General features: G+C 35.5%; 2 protein-coding genes across 3 annotated transcripts in view; one reads left to right on the top strand and one right to left on the bottom strand.

The window, feature by feature from the left end:
* The window catches only part of TfIIA-L (transcription factor IIA L), a 156214-nt gene that overhangs the window by 21296 nt on the left and 116447 nt on the right, over positions 1-18471 (top strand). The window contains exon 2 of the mRNA XM_022069145.2: positions 2427-2502. Coding sequence (XP_021924837.1) covers positions 2427-2502 — 76 coding nt within the window. The remainder of the gene's footprint in view (positions 1-2426; positions 2503-18471) is intronic.
* Positions 1-18471, bottom strand: part of LOC110832288 (IDLSRF-like peptide) — a 67325-nt gene that overhangs the window by 6658 nt on the left and 42196 nt on the right. For both annotated transcript variants that reach the window (XM_022069147.2, XM_022069148.2), the window contains 2 exons: positions 13732-13863; positions 6422-6574 (listed from right to left, as the gene is read on the bottom strand). In XM_022069147.2, the coding sequence (XP_021924839.1) occupies positions 6422-6574; positions 13732-13863 (285 nt within the window). The remainder of the gene's footprint in view (positions 1-6421; positions 6575-13731; positions 13864-18471) is intronic.

Raw genomic sequence — 18471 nt, 5'->3', positions numbered from 1 at the left:
TTAAATATTTTGTTTATTCCTTCGGGGAGATTAAATTAGATTAAGACACATCCGACATTACCTCCTTTTAAACTGTCACACCTAAATATGGCATCCATTTCTCTAGGTGTTGTAATGTTTTTGTTGCGTTTTAAGACTGGTTAATATTAATTCTAGTTTTTGGGACATACGAATAAGACTTGATCGATGGATTGCAATTCTTTCCGCTTTACACATTTTATTATAATTCTTAATGGCTTATAGGCTTGTTGTTTTTGTAAACTGATTACTGTTGTCTATTGATTGAGATTATTTCTTTCAAACGGACCGAACTGAGTAGATTCTCAAAGAACTTTTTACCTGTTGATGGAAACACCCAGTTTCTGAAAAGTCGTATTATGTTCGGAATACTAGACTGTGGACAATTCTAGAAAACCACAAACACTAATTGTATTATAACAATAGAAGCCTGTGGTCTACTGATATTTCAGGTTATCATGAAGATGACAGCCTTCTGGGACATTGCGCCTTGTAGTCCCACAAAAGATCGCTCTGATGACTGAGGTAATAAGCACGTCTAAACGTCGGGCGAACTTTTATAATACGTTGCGCAATATCGCTTTCAAGTCGATTGTTCTATAAGTTTCCTTAAGACAATTCGGTACTTCAGATTTACATATGTATTCAGTAGATGGGATTATGAATGACAAATTGGAAGACATGTTGAAAGCAGCGGTTGTAACATAATTTAATGTACAAGCCAGGCATTTTTGGAGGGACCGAGGAAAACGACGAGAAACCTCAGTCAGGATAGCTGGTCTCCAGACCGAGGTATGAACCCGGAATGACCCGAATACAAAACAGTAGTGTTAAGAATTTGACCGTGGTATTTAGTGGTAATTCAAGATGACCAGAGTGTGCCCGGAAACAATTAAAGATGTTGAAAGAACACCCGAAATACTTTATCAGCCATCCATTTATGATTAATAAATATAACTCTCAAGTACCCTGTTGTTTGCTAACAGTAACTTCTGTTTCGGCTGCTTTGATTTTTGAATGTTTGTTTTACGATGTAACGGAAGAAAGTGGTTTTCATTTCATTCATTTATTATTGATGTGGCGGGATATCTTATTCACACGGCATAATAATATTTGCATTACCATTAGCCCACCAACGGATACATGAAAGTAAATTAATTAATTATGTTCCGCGTATGAAAATTAATAATCCAAGCTGCATATATATAAGATGTTTGATAAATAGCTTTAAGGTCAAGTTTTGGGTCATGCAGGCTGAACTGCACAACGTTAGCTGTTCATGTCATCATAATAACGGTATTTAACTTACGTGCTTTACAGCGATCGATTGTAATCCAGCGTGTAGATATAATGTGAGGTCACAATATCTATCATCGAGAGAGTGCAGGATAAAGGTGGGTCAACAGTGAAGGAATTAGACACGAAACCTACTTCAATTCAGCACAAAAAATATTCAACGCTACATTAAATTACCTGTGTTGTACTGCTATATTAAACCTATGCGTCACATATAGGACGCTTCATTAATGGTATGAACAAGAAAAATGCATTGACCACCGACAGGTCGTGATAAGGCGTAATTTGAATCTGCCTCAGTCTGATGGGTGTGTACAGTATCAGTCTGCTTAGTGGCATGTGTAACGCATTTGTAACTGTCTTTTGAGATATTGCGGCGTGTAGGGAGATTCTTTCTGATGAGGGAGGCAGCAGGCACCTCTGAAACATCGGTAAACTTATATCTGGCTACACTCCGCAATAGTCTTCGTATTCGCCATTCTGAGAATCTGAAATCTCAAACTTTTGATAAACCGGAGAGAATTTAGTGAGAGGACATGGTGTTGAACTTTTTGCATACAGACAGATATTATACTGGACTGAATCACTGCTTAAGTAACAGTTACATATGATACATAGAAGTAATAATACCGTATGTTTGGTTAGGTTACTTTGTATTGGACTTGCTGAATTTTATATTGAGGTACTTAATTTTTGTAGGTCTGTTGTTCAGTCGACGAAATTAATTGCAGTTTTAAAATTAAATTTGTACATTAAGTAGTTAATATTCAGGGAACAATTAACAAAACAAAAAACAAAAGAAACCCTTTGCTTTTATGAAAGACAAAGTTTCATTACACAGTTAACACTAACCTGTCACTGGATCCAGTCCTCAGCCTCATAATCCATTATTTTAAGATCCATTACAATATAATTTTCATGTCTATGCCTAGGTCTGGTAAGTGACCCCTTCTTGTCAACTTCCAAATTATAATCTTGTTCTCATTTCTCATACCTTTCTTACACATCTCATATCGTTTATTTTATCAACTTAATATTTGACGAAGAGTAAAAATTATGAAAATCTTGCTGGTACACTTTTCAAAAACTTACTCTTATTTACTCTGTTTTAGATTGAAGAATTCTCAACACTTTGTTCTCACATTCAGCCTTAAGAAGACAGCGTTTCAAAACCAGTTAAGACTAAAGGTAAGATTACAATTTTATATACTTTATACTGTATTTTGATCTTTAGGATTTGAGAAATGAGACTTCTTGTGACTTACGGTAGTAAATATTTGAATTTGTGTGAAACGTTATCTTTCGTTATATAGACGCAAGGATGCTGAATAAAATGTAGTACTTGAATTAAGGAGTCAAAATCTTCCTAATAATTGTGAGTTGGATAAGAATAGATGAAGTAAAGAAAATTACTACAGAGTAGTGGTGGTAGTTGTGCCTACTCTAGCCAGCAAAATATGTGTTTTTTTCAGAAATAAAGCAAGGATATTCGGCGTTAAAGCTGCGACTTCCGCATTTACCTATCACGATGGTTGATAATTAAAAATATAAAAATGCCGTGTAGGTTAGAATACACATTTTGTATTTATTTTCCTTCTAATTGACTGCATCCAGTTTAACTGAAGTGTTCATATTTGATAAAAAATGTAATTGAGTTTAGTGTGCGGCAAAGTTTATAACATTAATAATTTTTTTTTAAAATTTTATACAGCTGTGAACCGCTCACCTATTTGCAAGCTGTAATTTGTATTAATCAAATAAAGTATTTAATTCAGTGCTACGGGAAACTGCAATAATAACTAGATTGCATCTAAGGTAAACATTCTTAACCGAATGTTAGGAAACATTTCTCACATATAATCTGATCCTCAACTCGTGGACGTAACTTCGATTTGTTATTAAATGTTTGAATGTTTCCATAGTTTCGAAGGATCTTGGCATGTACTGAGATTTTTCCTTTATGAACGGAAGTCACTTGGTGAGTTTAAACATAGAAATTTAAAACAGACTTTTATGTTCCCCCATTTTCTGCGCCCAATAAACTAATCAGGGTTGAATGTGCGTTGCCCTTGAGGACCGTGTTGCACGTAGGTGCTGCCACCACGTATTGACCGCCACGACTCACGAGCTGTTCTGTTATTTTCTTAGAACCTGGAACGGTATTGAACTTAAAGAACTTAGGAATGTTTTTACTCACAGAAAAGGACTTCACCTTTCTTTCTTCATATCAAAAGTCTTTTTCTTATTTCGTAATATACAATTTATTTTATGGTGGAATAATTGTATCGCAACATCATTATGTGGAGTATTGCAAACCCTCATGGAAATTTAATTTGTTAAAGAACAATTGTTGATGTACAGTATTTTTACAACGGAATATTCCTGGGAGTTGTCCAAATAGGCGGTGGAAACAATCTGACATGGCGATGTTTCGAACTTGATTATGATGCTTAAAGTTATTTTTTCAAATATTAGTAGAACTACTGTAAGTTTCCTAGAATTGTAAAGTCACCTACACGCTTAGTTGTTTGCCGATTACAACACTAGCGTTGCCTGGAGACATGGCCCAACCATCCATAGGATTGGGCCCAACGAAGTAGCTCTTACCTGAAGACAGAATCAGGGCCTAGTCAGCCGAAACATCGCCTTATAATTAGAATTCGGTTTGTAATTGTAATTGTGCACCGTTGTTACAAGCCTTCATATTTAATTAAAATTGAATTCGATGGGCTGTTAGTGTAGGTATCCAATATAAAATTTAATCGAATTACGATCAGTAATTTTATAGATGAAATATGCGGGTGGGCAGACAGGCTGATACTACCAAACTGTTCTGGATTCATTATCAAGCAGAAACTCACAAGACGGAAGATTAACAAATTAATTCTTAATAATTATTTTTCGCTGAAGCATTAAAATAGTGTATAATTTTACGTAATGCTGGTGTAGTAAATTTGTGGATTTTTTTAAAATCAGTTCCTCTCTCACTTCCTTCACCTCTGACACATATTAGCCAGAATTATATTTAATTAACACATCCCCAGAAAAAAATTTAATTAGTTCCAAATAATTGATAATACGTAGTATATATTTAAGCATTGTGTTGATCAGTGATGTGTAAAAATTGCCACTGTCGGGACGTTGTTTGCTCTACATTTAATTTTAGATTGTTAATTTTTTGTTTTGCTTTTCTTTTGTATGTAACAGATTTCAATTATGAATAACTCGAATGCAAGAGACAGAATATATGGCATAAAGCCTCTTGCTTTATTTGTTAAAATTAATTGAAAGTAGAGTTTATTCATACGACTAATTGGCAGCGCACAAGCAAAACAATGCAGAACGCCAGCGTATGAATTTTCTAGCAATACCACTTTGTCGCAAATGATAAAATGTGTGTATAGGCCATACTAATGTTGTTCAATTTATGATTCCTCGCTGAGTACCCGTGCAGTTATTAACCTTTAAAGCCTACTGGTAAATAAATAAATATATATATATATATATATATATATATATATATATATAACAACTGCTGTAACATTAATTTTGCAATTTGCCCACAGAGCGCATTTTTATGGGTTCATTTGATTCTCGGTGTAAACATCGATTATTTCCCTAAACAGCATTAAACAACTGGTATTTATAATAGGGAAATATTTTGTTTGAGGTAAGGACTAATTTTTTTATATTATTTAGAAGAGCTTTGGCTTCAAAGGGTTAAATGATTAGGGTACACATCTTTGACTGGATTTATTTAGCTCGGAACAGGGAACTGTAATGGACTGTTGCGAGTACAGTAATAAACTTTGGAGCTCTGTAAAAGACTGAAACTTTCTTAATTACCTGAATGACATTTAAGTTCTTAAAAAGGGTTTTGCTCTGTGTAGTTTGTTAGTTATCTGCAGGATAGTTTCTTCGCCATTTCCAAGCGGGTCCCGTAGATATTTAATGTAGAAGTTTGTTCGTTGGTTTTCTTTTCGCCTGTGTTCTCATAGTTTCTTCCGTAAGCATTACCAAATCCTGGAATTTTCTGAAATGTTTCCGAAGTATTGAATTTGAAGTTTCCGTCGCTGCGTTTATTCTAGAAGAACTCTTTTAGAAGCACAGTTACCAAAAGGTGAGCTTTCATGTTAGCCATTTTAGCCGGGCTTAAACTTGTACAGAAAAAAATAAAGTTTTCTTTCATAATTCCGGGGTAAAATGGTACTCCACATATTGGAACTCAGCAGAACCGATCATATAAAATGCGTCATACCTAGCACCAGCCAACTAGACGCTCGCCGCGAGCGTTAGCCTCAACTAGTTGGTTAACCACGCCTGGTTTGATGAAGCCCTGATAACGTTCGAAACAGTTTGAAGGCCCTCCCCCCCTCAGAGCCAAAACGAAACGGAATAAATCGGAAGTTAGATAAACAGACAATTAATGCCCTACATTAATTTCCCATGACAGTGGGACTTCGGTAAACCGTAACTCTGTCAGGAACGTGTGTGGTTTTCGGCTGGATAGCCGAGGTTTTATTAACTCATTGTCGGATTTTTCTTCCGATCTACGTTCAGAATACCTGCAGCCGCAGGATCATTGCCCACACGGACCTACTTTCTCCCTCCAGATATCTTGAAATCCAGACAAGAATGCGGGTTATTTATTGGCAGATATCAAGGATTATCACATAATCGGAGTTGAAACAGTTAGTCTTATTTATGTTCTTATACTGCTTCTCGTTGCGGCCCGTACACAATAAATAATTTAGCGAAAATAAAGTATTTCAGGTGGTTTTTTCGTGTTTGTCACGTTTTCCTCTGTCTTTAAAAACGTAAACCCAAGAACACAACCTTCAGATATTGCACGGACAGCTATGACCTTAGGTTGTTTCAAGGAAGAGGTCGAGAGAGGCTTACATTTGCACCTTGTTGTCAAATCGAAAATAAACGCAATTCTGATGTGTGTGGTGCTGCAGGGATATTGAAGATCAAGCGAAAGATCTGGCAGTACTGCATAATTGTACCTGTAATCATCTCTCACCCGCCTTTCCTGTTTGAAACTTAATATAAGTACGTGGAGTTTTACCTCCACGCCCCTTGTAAGATTCTGGCTTGGGCTTACCTGAGAGCGCTATGGCGACCTTTTCAACCCCGCCGAGTGGAGCTAGTGCGTCCCTTGCCTTGCTGCCGAACAATTTCTCCAGGTAGTTGGGTCCGTGGCTTGCAAGGAGAGACTGCAGGAAACTTGCTGTTTCTTCCACAGGTGGCCTTTTTGCTGTGGATGAAAATAAACAGAGCAGAGTTACCAAACTTTCAGCCATACCAGTACTTTAAAAGTATTTAGAACTCTTTATCCAATCTTAAGATATTTAAGGACATTTTTCAACTACAGAACGTTAAATGAGATTTCAATATGCGAGATTTTCGACGGCGGTTAATATAATGATGATAATTGTATTCTTTATTGTTGCACATTGTAGTCTCGTAGTAATTGGCGGACGTTTCATAGGTGCTTAGGTCGATGGCCCCGATGACGGAGGCACTGAGCACCTCAGAAACGCCTGCAAATTCCTACGAGACTACATTGTGCAACATCCCAGCATACAGTCATCTACAGGCGGGAGCGTGATAATAAACATTTCGTAAGTATTTAAGGATTTGGAAGGAGGCAGTTATAGATTAAAATAGTATCTCCGTATTCTGCCAAAGAGATGCGTTAAATACACGAAGAATTGGCAGTGTAAGTGGTAACCCGGACGAAAATCGAACCGGATACTGCGCCAACACCAGTCCAGAGCATCATTGATATGTCCGTTTTCGGATTTGTCTCCATAGTATTTCCGCTGGAAAATAATGTTCATAGTATGGACAGTGTATGCAGACTAAAGTAGCTAACCTTCGCAACTGATTCAATCCGAACATAACCCGGATGTGGGTGAGATAATTTTGTCTCTTTTGGTTGTAATGATACTGCAGTCCTTACTTGTGATCTTTAGCATATGATTCGATAAATGGAAAGGCAGAAAAATATTCATTTTATATTATCAGGAAAATCGTTGTGAGGGAATAAACGCATTTAATACATTTACCTTCTGTTTACCATATTCAGTGTTTGAAATGCAAACACCCCACGTGTTTGTTCAATATGCACAACCAATTTGTGTTCACATCGCGTAAACATAAAATTCTGTCAGGGTGTCTCTTTTATGTTTCGAGTTGTGCTTCTGCCTACGGATTTTATTCAGAACGCAGGAATGAATATAAATAAACAATAATAAAATTAATGATACGAAAGTTTCATAACGATATATTTTTAGCTGGAAACCGACGTTTAAGGATAACACGTAACAATACATGTTACGAATAAGAATAAAGAACGCCTAACAGACAGGATTTAAAGCAATATCAAGAAAGTTTGTTTTTATTACGGCTACGCGAGACCGAAGGTTAAGGATGGAGGAAATGTTCTCCAGCTATGGAGGATAGCTGAGAATATATTCAATAAGTAGCCGCGGATAGCTGACAAAGGGTGGTCCTTCATTTTCGGTGTTAAGTGAGGGCTAATAATGCTTCGCCACACAAAGAACAGCGTGTTAAATTTGCAAAATTCTACACAGAATTTCAGAATTTAAACTTATTTTGCATATGTTTAAGAATTTCTTCAACCATATAGTACTCACTTTAAAGTATACTTGTTTGTATTTAATGAATTTAAAGTCTAATAGGGTAGGGAGACGCGGAGAGGTTGAATTTAGTATTTAATATTTACTACTCTCGGAATGTGTATGAAATTTTTTTATTATTGCTGTAATGAGAAATCTAATAAACCATTTAAGAATTCTAGGATTAGTTTTTCCAACAGAAATACTTATCAGACTGGCTAATAAGTATGTGTGTTATTTAATTATTATTTGCATGGAAACAGATCAAAGCCCGATTTAAATTTCTTGCCTAAACATAAACACTTTTGTATATTTATTCTTTCCCAGTTAAATCAATTAGAACCACCATCTGTTAATTAGTCCGGCGTCGTGGCGTGACGCATGAGCCCGTGGACACACCCAGCCACGATGTTTTCACAGTCTGCACACGTTACGTGTCGACAGGAGTGCCAGATGAATTCACTCCAAGTTCTTCCATCCTATTTCTTCCAATTGGTCTTGTTCCTTTAAATTTCCCAACCAAACTTTTACATAAAATTTTCTTATCTGTGTGTGCCACATGTCCCGCCCATTTCATGTTGAATGGTTATGTCATCTAAATAACACATTTCGAAGAATAAAATTGTTTTATTCTTTTTATTATTCTTGGACGAACTGGGTTTTTAGGATAATAAAGATTTTTATTTACTTCATACTTTAATCGTAAATGTGCAGTTTAAATAACATTGTAATGACTTATACGATCGTCTGACTTGAACTAAATATGACGTTGTCAAAGCCGTAACAGAAAGAATATGTAGATATTCTGCACAATGGTTAATTGTGGGGTGGATATGGAAGGACATTCAGTTCCAGCTACCATCAATGGTAAGAGTGGTACACGTTTAAACATGCTGTTTAATCAGTTACCTGTTAGCGGTAAATAAACATACGTTTAATAAACTGAAATTGTGGATATCTGAAACACCTTAAATAGGTTTAACGCTACTTAACAATCAGAAGCTTAAAAAGGAAATTTTGACTTGATAGGTTGTGAGATAGCAAAGAACGGTACTTACCAGGTGCAGCCAAGGGGCAAGCGGGACTGTGATATGCTCAAACTTTGCCAGGGTGATACGCCAGCTTCTACAGAGATGTGCAATTTAAAAACACACGGTGCTCTTTCAATATACTCAGTAGCATAATGTGAAAGCATGCAGACACATATGTCATTTTCCAGCACAGGTCGTTAATACTTGGGCAAATTTTTAAATGAAGTCAATACATCGGGGTAAGTTAAGTTGTGAAAGTCACTTGGGTAAGGCGTTTGTTGTGTATTCTTCATTAACGCCTCGTGCATTACTTTTATCTCAATACCACACCATGATACCGTGTAGTGTTGCTGATGGTTGCCAAAGTTTGCCATCATACTGCCTCCATATGGTGCCCAAACGTTTGCAGGCAGCATGTTTCTCCTGAAACGTCTGCTGCCACTTGCAATACTACCACGGAGTCACAAACCAAAAGACTACATCTTTAAATCTAACCGTCGTGAAAACCCAAAATCTCATAAGGTGACAGTGTCTTGAAATTAAATAACGTAACTGGGTTACAAAATACTGAGACAGCGTAAAATAAATACGTAGACAGAGCAGTTTAAGGTTGAATGTACATTTCGCAATTTGAAGGCATTTTATTATACTGAGTACTTCACACTTAATCAGTTTTTTGCTGTCTTACAACGTATCAAGACTTGAAAAATCTTTGAATTTTCAGTGTCAAAATAAGTTGGACTGTGTTATCAACATATTTCCACTGTATAGCTCAGTGTATTAAAGACCCGTGCTGATGGGTATCACCCTGCCCAGTGAGACCGCGTGGAGGTGTTGAGCTACTCTCACCGGGGAAAGGATGAGGTACAAGGGATGCAAGGTTCAGTGTGCAGACTGAGAGGGTCAGGGCTCACAGTGCAATCTACCATACCAGCCAGGGATTGGGTGCAACAGGCCGAAGCGCATGCGCGCCCAATTCTACGTGCGAGTGCTGCAAGTCTTACGATGTGGATGCAAATAACCTCTTGGCTACGTATGGGGGACTTTAAGATTAACTGAACTGACCAAAGGAAGTTCACAGAAGTAAATAGCAATGTTAAAGCTGATTTATGCGAATTTATTTGAATATGTAATTAAATTCAGTAATGCTGTTTGGATACTGGTGTTTTTCTAAATAATTTCCATTTCCGTTTAAGTATGACGAAGTAGGGCATCGTGATGTAAAATAATGTATTTAGGTTTTAGTATTATATGAGTTGATTTCTTATATCTCACGTAACTCCCTAAATGGAGTGTTTAGGGCAACGTGCTAGTTAATTTTTATTGCACGCTATAGTAATTTTTTAGCTTATCTCACACTCTGGAAATGAAATCTAAATTTTAAGACTTTGAAAATGGTATTTTCATATTCTCTTATATTTTGTCTCTTCCAGACGTATACATATTACTAAATTAAAGTTATTTTGGTTTCTGTAATGTCTATAGAGAGTATAAAATGACAGCTTTATTATTTTTAATGTCAATATGTGACATCAAAAGTCTATCAGAATGTGTTGTAAAATAAAATTAATCCTGCACTCTCAAAGGGATTCTGAGTTCAATAATTGTGACTGAATCGAATATTCCAAAACATTTCACAATTTTTTTAAAACAAGTCACTTGTACTTAACATGAAGTAATGTAGCTACCAGTGCAAAGGAGGGACTGAAACAAAACACCGTCGCTGTAAATAAACTACAACGAATTAAGTGCCGTCTGTATTAGTATTTTACTACTCGTTTTTCGTAACTAGAAATATTTTCCTTTGAAGAAAAATTTTACTCGCATATTCGGAGTTAGTTGTTGAGGGTAACGGAGGGCCGCTGTGATCTAAGGCATCCTCGTCTCCACATCACACAGCCTAGTCGTGGTATGAGTATTGGGTCGTCTGTGGAGGAAATATTTGGCCATAATTTTGTTTAATTTGAGTTAGTATTTTAATTAATCCTTCAGTGCGCGCATAGTCGCCGAAATTTGAGCAGTTAAATGGTATTTAACTCACCAATCAGCGTCTATGTGAAGTTAGTAGAATTTCGCAATGTTTAATATAAAGCTGTTGATACAATACGTCGTTAAGAGACAAATTCAAAAGAATTATTTAAATATATTTTATGGAGGCAAATAAATCTGCGTGTTCCATAGTTGTATTTACGATAAGTTTTAGTTTTTTAAAGCCCATAGTTTTAAATACTTACATTACGCGTAATGTTTATACTTTCCACGAAGTTCGGAATTTACCTGTAAATTTGTTTGTTTATTGTTATTATTATCATTAATGTTCTCCAAAATGCTTTTGGAATATGTTTACTTAGCAAAACTTTATTTGTTTAGAAATTTATTTCCGTATCTGTTAGTTTAAATATTTGATTTAAAGTGTACGGCCATTTTTCAGTACCGAGAACATTATTTTTGCGTTTGTATTTGTAAAAGTTAATGAATCTGGTAATGTAATGCTCATCCACAGAAGTTTAATGCTATTATGACGTCAGTGAGTTGCGACATTTTCGGTGGAAGTTTATTCTGATTAATAATTTTAGATGGTAAACCCACGCTATAAGAATGACGTCACTAGTGGAACTAGCCGCGTTTAAAATCAATAAATATCTAGACTCTCTTTCAGTGCATTGAATGATTATCTATGTCAGTTGGAAGTAGTTATGTAGGAGTTCTTAACCAACTCATTATAGGTGTAATTATGTTGCTGATTTTGGAACTGAAAATATCTGTAACAACTATAAATACCGCTTTTGCTTTTGAATGTAAAATTTAATTCTGCATCATAAATGGAGCAGAACTGATATCAATGTATAAATCACTTCAAGAATTGTAACTGACATAGAGGTAAAATTTAAAATTATATTAGATAAGGAGTTTTGATGGATTATTCAGATAAATTCATCGTACATTGTGTACTGATGCATTAATATTAAAATAATTGACAGTGCCCACTGTATTCTTAGAACGTCGGAATGGTAATCGATTCTCAACAAGCAGCGAATTAATGACGCAAACACACTCTGTTGCTTTTCCTTTCGTCTGACGTGATACCTAATAAACTTTCCATTCTTCTCGAGCAGCACACGCGTGGCACACTATCGCATGCTGAGATATCGATTCTGATCGTCAATTATTCAGCACTTTTCCGCTATAATAGACCGGCAGCACGAAACTGCTCCTCATGCAACAAAAATATAAGCAACGTCTGTGGGAAGTAAAGTATAATTTAGTCGATACTGCCACTTTGTTAAGGAAATAGACGTTTCAACCCCAAATTTTAGTTTCATATAATTAATAAAATATATAAATATCTTAAGGTGCCTTTGCACTGATTTTTTCTATCAGTTAAAGCTATGACATTTCTAATGCTTTTTTCTACTATGACATACAACAATTTTGGTAAATGCAAACATGCCCAAAATTGTGTCATTTTGTTATTTATAGACAAGCATAATTTATTCAGGAGATGTGCATTCTCCATTTTCACGCTGGAAAGATTTTCTCGCTCTCGTGACTCCTTTATAGGCGTGTTACTATGCGTTCGTCATAATGAGGTTTCATTTTGTATCACATCATAAGATAACCATCAATATGGAGACAGCGAAGTCACGTGATAGTGACGTTGGAAAGCTTGGGAATTGAGCACGACTTATATGGGATCGTTTAATGTATACAAAGAGGTGATTTAACTTTTTACCGTAAAAATTAGCAAATAAGTTAATTTATTAAATGTTTTCGTGTTATGCAGTATTTGTAAAAGTGCTATTTTGCGCAGAAAGCAGCATCTTAAATTTACTTTTGAAAATTCTTATTTAGTAAACTGAATTAACTTTGTTATGAGGTTATGTAAAATTGTGGTGAATAGAAATGTAGATTTAAAGAAAGGAAACAACAAATATGATACGTTACGGACACATTCTACTGAAAGTTCGTATACTCGATATTAATCCATTATTACTTTCTTTCTTTCGCACGCTTACAATTTAATTTGTAGTGTTTATTGTATAGTACTTTATTTCCTAAATAAATGTTTGTGTCTATGACGTACAAATAAGTATGTCTAAAATTCAGCAAGATAGGATTCAGAATTCCGACGAAAATAATCAGAAGTTGAGGTTTTCGCGTGGTTTATTGAAGGCGATTGCGAAAGCTTGCGTTTGTACTATAACAAATTAATGGAATAAATAATGAATTAGATTCTACTGTCAGACGTATTATTATATTATTATAATGTTTATAATTTTCTGGCATTTGACTCAGGACAGGGTCGTGTGGCAACCTTGTTTGTAAAAGGCAATCAAATTTTGGGCTTAATAAACAAGCGAATTTCTTGACCGCCTGAACTACACCACATTTTCAATAAGAGCTCATCTGCACGAAAGTAATTTGTTATCCTGTATATATATTTTAAACGCTTTCTTATGAAATCTGGCGGTGGCTTGGTTCGTTGCATTTATATGCCCTTAGTAGCCTATCAGAATTCACGAAAAAGGCAACATGCAACATACGGGTAACAAAATGTGCTTGATATAATGTTACCACTTGCCGTTACAATTTTAATCGTAATATTCGTGTTGCAAAACGAAACATTTTGAAACTGAAGCTAGAAAGAAACATTGCGTTAAAAGAGTGAGTGAGTGAAATGGCTCATTATCAGTCTGTTCTATAATACAGCATCTTGTGGTAGACAAGAAGCTGCTTACCGGCTGTGCAAAGTCGAGAATCCTCGTCGTAACCATCAGGACAATCAGGTGCTCCGTCGCATAGGTACTGGATGGAGATGCAGATTCCGTCTCCAGGACATCTGAACGGTTCATAGGGATGACACGCGTCTCCTGAAAACAATAAAGACACAGCTGCAGTACCCCGTCATTATACTATGTTATTCGGCTGAAAATTGTCAAAATTAAGTACAATATTTTTTAAGTCCAGACTACATAGCGCAACAACCCTGAAGACATAAATCTTCAAGTCCAGATTAGTTCGTCCAGCAAGCCCGGGAGATTACGTTTTTGTCCTCATATCGGCCATCTGAAGATGGAAGCAGAACCGACATCCGAAACCTTGTGGCTCTAATTAAGAACACTTACACAATGGAAGCCCAACATAATTACTTGAGATATGAGATTCTTACGACGGTGATGATGGCGAACACTAAGGAATATTCTAGCCTTATAGAAGTCTGATAAGTGGCAGACTATATTCTATGTGGCTTTGTCGAGTTTAATCTGAACTCAACAGAAACTGTTGTAAATTTATATTAAAAATATGGATGAGAACAATTTCGTGCATTTTGGCGACATTGGAATCCTTAATGCAATTTTGTTTGCATTACTGTTTTGTGTTGATTACATGTATGATTAACTGCCCGTAAGTATAGCGTATATGAACCATTTGGCAACCATGATTATATACCAAAATTTACTAACTAGGTTGAGTGTTACTGAACTACCCGTGATGATAAGGGCTTTTGTGTCAAGTGAAGGAGAGTACACAACTGGTTCGATAGTTATCGTATGGCAGCTGCATCGGATGAAACGTTTGCAATCGACTATGCTCAGGGCAGAATTTGAACCTGCACCTAGCGATTCTCTTTATTAACCTAGTTATCTGACCTGGCCAGAGAGTAAACACTGACACGGGTAGGCAGAACCACTCTTTGCAGAAGTCTGCAGTGTTCCCACATATAACATGTACTGTGCCTTGTACCTGCAAGGCCGATGTGTGCGTTTCAGCAAGCACCTCAAAGCTATGTAACCGGAACAGGCGGTGTCACATATTACTCACTGTCCTGAACATGCGAACTTACGATATGATTAAAAATGTTTCTCTGTAACTTATATTTTATCTGCATGCGAAACTTGATGTTTTAAACATATGGAAAAAGTATTCTGAGGCTAGAGGAAATTGTACTTTATTAGATTAATAATTAGCAGATAGTATTAAGGAGATTAAATAAATTAGGTTAAAGTGGAATAAGTATGTAGCACTCATGGAAGAGATGAGAGATGCATGTATCTGAGTGAGAAAATATTAAAGGAATGGACGAAGGCTAAATGGGGGATAATATTAAGATAGACTTTGAGATTATGGTCTGGATTCAGCAGGCTCAGTGCATGTCCTGTAAACACGGTACTGACCTTCGAGCTCCAAACAGGTGAACGATTTTCAATTTGTGAATAAATACCCTGCTACATGGAATTGATTAGAACTTAACGTCAGTAGTCAAACTCAGCTCCGTTTCCTTTTCAGATAATTGTCCTCTTCCTCAGAGTTCTAGGTGGGCAGTTCTCCTTGAAGGATTTTTGTAATATGAACGGAGCTAAGTGTCGCCTTGTAACTAATCCAGTAGGTGTGTTTGGAACCTTTATCAAAACATACGTTATTTCAGGTTTAAATGCAATATAAATTAATATTTCATTTCAGCTTCCCAAGTATACGTATAAGAAATTGCTAGTTCAGTAAATCGAATTTGAGTAAATTAAACAATATTATAAAGTTACATGAAACCTGTAATAGTTACAATATTATCTTTCTGAGTTATACAGTCGCAGTTTAAGTACTTATCATGGCCTTTAAAAACGGTTCTTTGAAATTCAGGGACATGTTAATAATATACAAGTAAAAGTTTTCTAATATCTAACTTACTGAACTTCGAAATTTTGTTAAAGGAATATAGAACCTATTTAAACTCTGAATACTCAATGTCTTTCGCTGCTTTCATTTCTTCCCGAGAGTTGGCAGAAAATTAATATTCACTAACCCTGTGATGCCGTAACTTAATGTCAAATGTGATATATGCTACAGCGCCCTCTTTGTATTTTGTACTGTTGACCTTCTGGACGTCCGTAGGTGTTTTAAATACAGCTTACTGTCAATTAAGAAATTTAGTGAATTTACGTTTATTATCATTAAATTATCATTTAATTATTATCATTATGTTCGTTTCGGCGTTCATATTTTCTAAATAGTAGCAGACGTTTTTTACAACTAAAAAATTATTAAACACTACGCAGTATCATGAAGACTATTATGAAATTATTGAATGACGTTAATGAAGAACAGAATACTAGGGCAAGGTCTGAATAAATAATATAATAGAGTATAGCACACAAAAGGATGAGAGATAATCATGCCCTGTCACACAAAATTGTATAGATTTAGCTACTGTATGCACATTAGCTTGTTAAATTATGTAATAATGACAAAAAAATAAACGACAAGAACAAAAAGTCAGAGACTTTGAATCATGAATGAATTTGAGAACTGCTGTGCAGTTACTAGAGAACACAAATTTTAATCTGCCTGCGGATTATTACAATGTCATAGAGCTACTAAATATTAATGTTTCTGATGGATTCAGAAAACCTGAAATAGGTTGCATTCAAATAAACAGACAGTGAAAGAAAGAAAGAAATATGAATGTGTTTCAAACTGTGTTTGGAAAACCGAAGCTTTATAAATCTCCAGGAACTGTTTCAGTTCCTGGTGAACTAGTCCAAATAGGTGTCACTACATTGCATTCAGACGGCAGTGGATAGAATCTGTTGTTCCCCTTATTCATAAGAAGGTAGAAAATACTGAATAGTAATTCCCGAGAATTCTCTTTTTTGTCGACTGTATACAGCATTTTATACATTTGTATAATTCGGCTAAAACCATTCGTGAATGAAATTACTCGTGACCATCAATGTGAGATCTGTTACAACAAATCTTCCAGCAATGAAACCCTTTGCATTCGAAAACTTTTATGAATAGTGGTTGTGTAGTAGATCAGTATAATTGCTGTTTATGTATATTAAAAGCAAATGATTTATTAAGAGGGAAGTAGGCGTACTGCAAACATTCTGATTGGAACTGAAATGTTATAAACGTCTTAACTTGTTGAAAATTTGGGTGCATGTGGTATGTGGTGTATGGCAGTTATCAGACGCATTAACATTCCATAATAGGTTTTTTCCTTTCTGCCTTTAAATTTTACTCTGCAATATTCCATCAGAAAAGTCTAAGAAATTGTACGGAATATAAATAAAAAATGGATTATCAGGTTCATATTTGCTCTAATTACGTCAACATCTCTTGGGAAACTACAAACACCATTAAAATACCGCATAAAGTTTGATACAGATAAAGAAGAAATTTACATTATGTAAGAATGTCGCGGAGTATATAAATCAGAGTAGGCTGAAAAGTCTTACAAGTTAAACTCTTTGGTAAAAACCCGTAGTAATCAAAATGTTAATGACGAAATTAGGAGACAGATTCTGTAATTGCCTAATGTTATTCACAATAAAAATTTGCAACTGATCATGACGTTTTCTTTCCACTGTAGGTAAATACAGCAATTTTTCATGTAATATTGTAAAATATATTTTACTAAGAGAATGATATAACGTACAAATATTTGCAAATGAAGTGGCTAGGAAACTATTTTGTTATCAATACTGAGGTATGAGTTGGCGAAGAAATTAAAAATAAAAACATCTTGCATTATGTTTAGACAGAAGAGTCTAAACGGTATGATACAGCATCGTTCAGGAATCTTTATACTATGTGACGAGTACAAAAAGCTTCATCAAGATGAATCAGTGTAGGTATTTATGCAGTTACATATAAGACCATAATCGACTTGTGTTAGGGAATTGAATTGAGTGTATGATTTTAGTTCAGAAGTGTTTTGAAGTTGATAGATCTGAATAATGCAATCCATAATTTACTGAAAGATGAAGGGTCGATGGTGTAGGGTTAAAGAGAAGGCTGTATTCTATTAAATTGCTTTCACAGTTCAGCGCAAATCCATCCTTTCAGGATAAACTCTCGCTGCTTGCAAAGCAATTGCAAATGCTTTTGGCTTCAATCCACTTCTGAATGAAGTTTCGTAAGTATGCAAACCCACGCAAGGCACTGAAAATCAGCAATCGAACCATAAACACACACACACGCGCGCGCTATTTAAAACGTTAAAGGACTTTTGATTAAATTTAAAGGACAGGGACTGCATTTTATGAGAACATAATTTTATAATGTCATCTGATGATTATTGTCTCACAAAAATCTTTATGATTGTAATTTAGGAAGTTTGTATGTTTGTTGTTTTGGTCTCCGTGTGGGCCTGCGCTCTGTAGGTTGTTTTACAGACAGAGACCAGTATTTTCAAATCGCCACCAAGCCTTTTTGTATGTTGAGAACAAATTAGAGGCAGGGAATGTTATTACTTTCTATATTTCTTCCGGCCATATTTTCACAGACACCAAGTATGCTGTGAGTATTAATGTAAAGTAGAATATCGGCAGTGGTAACCCTAACTTTACGATTACAATCTGAATTACAACACACTGTAATTTGAAGTTTCGCTGCAATTAAAAATAAAAATTGTATCATAGATCTCATGAAGGTAAACTGATTGTTTAATTTATTTTTGACCAGCTAAGCGATTATCAGTT

This window comes from Zootermopsis nevadensis, unplaced genomic scaffold (assembly GCF_977971745.1).
Source record: "Zootermopsis nevadensis isolate Lab colony 2312 unplaced genomic scaffold, Znev_1.0 Znev_ptg000028l, whole genome shotgun sequence".
NCBI lineage: Eukaryota > Metazoa > Arthropoda > Insecta > Blattodea > Termopsidae > Zootermopsis > Zootermopsis nevadensis.
This window is presented reverse-complemented; position numbering and strand designations above follow the sequence as displayed.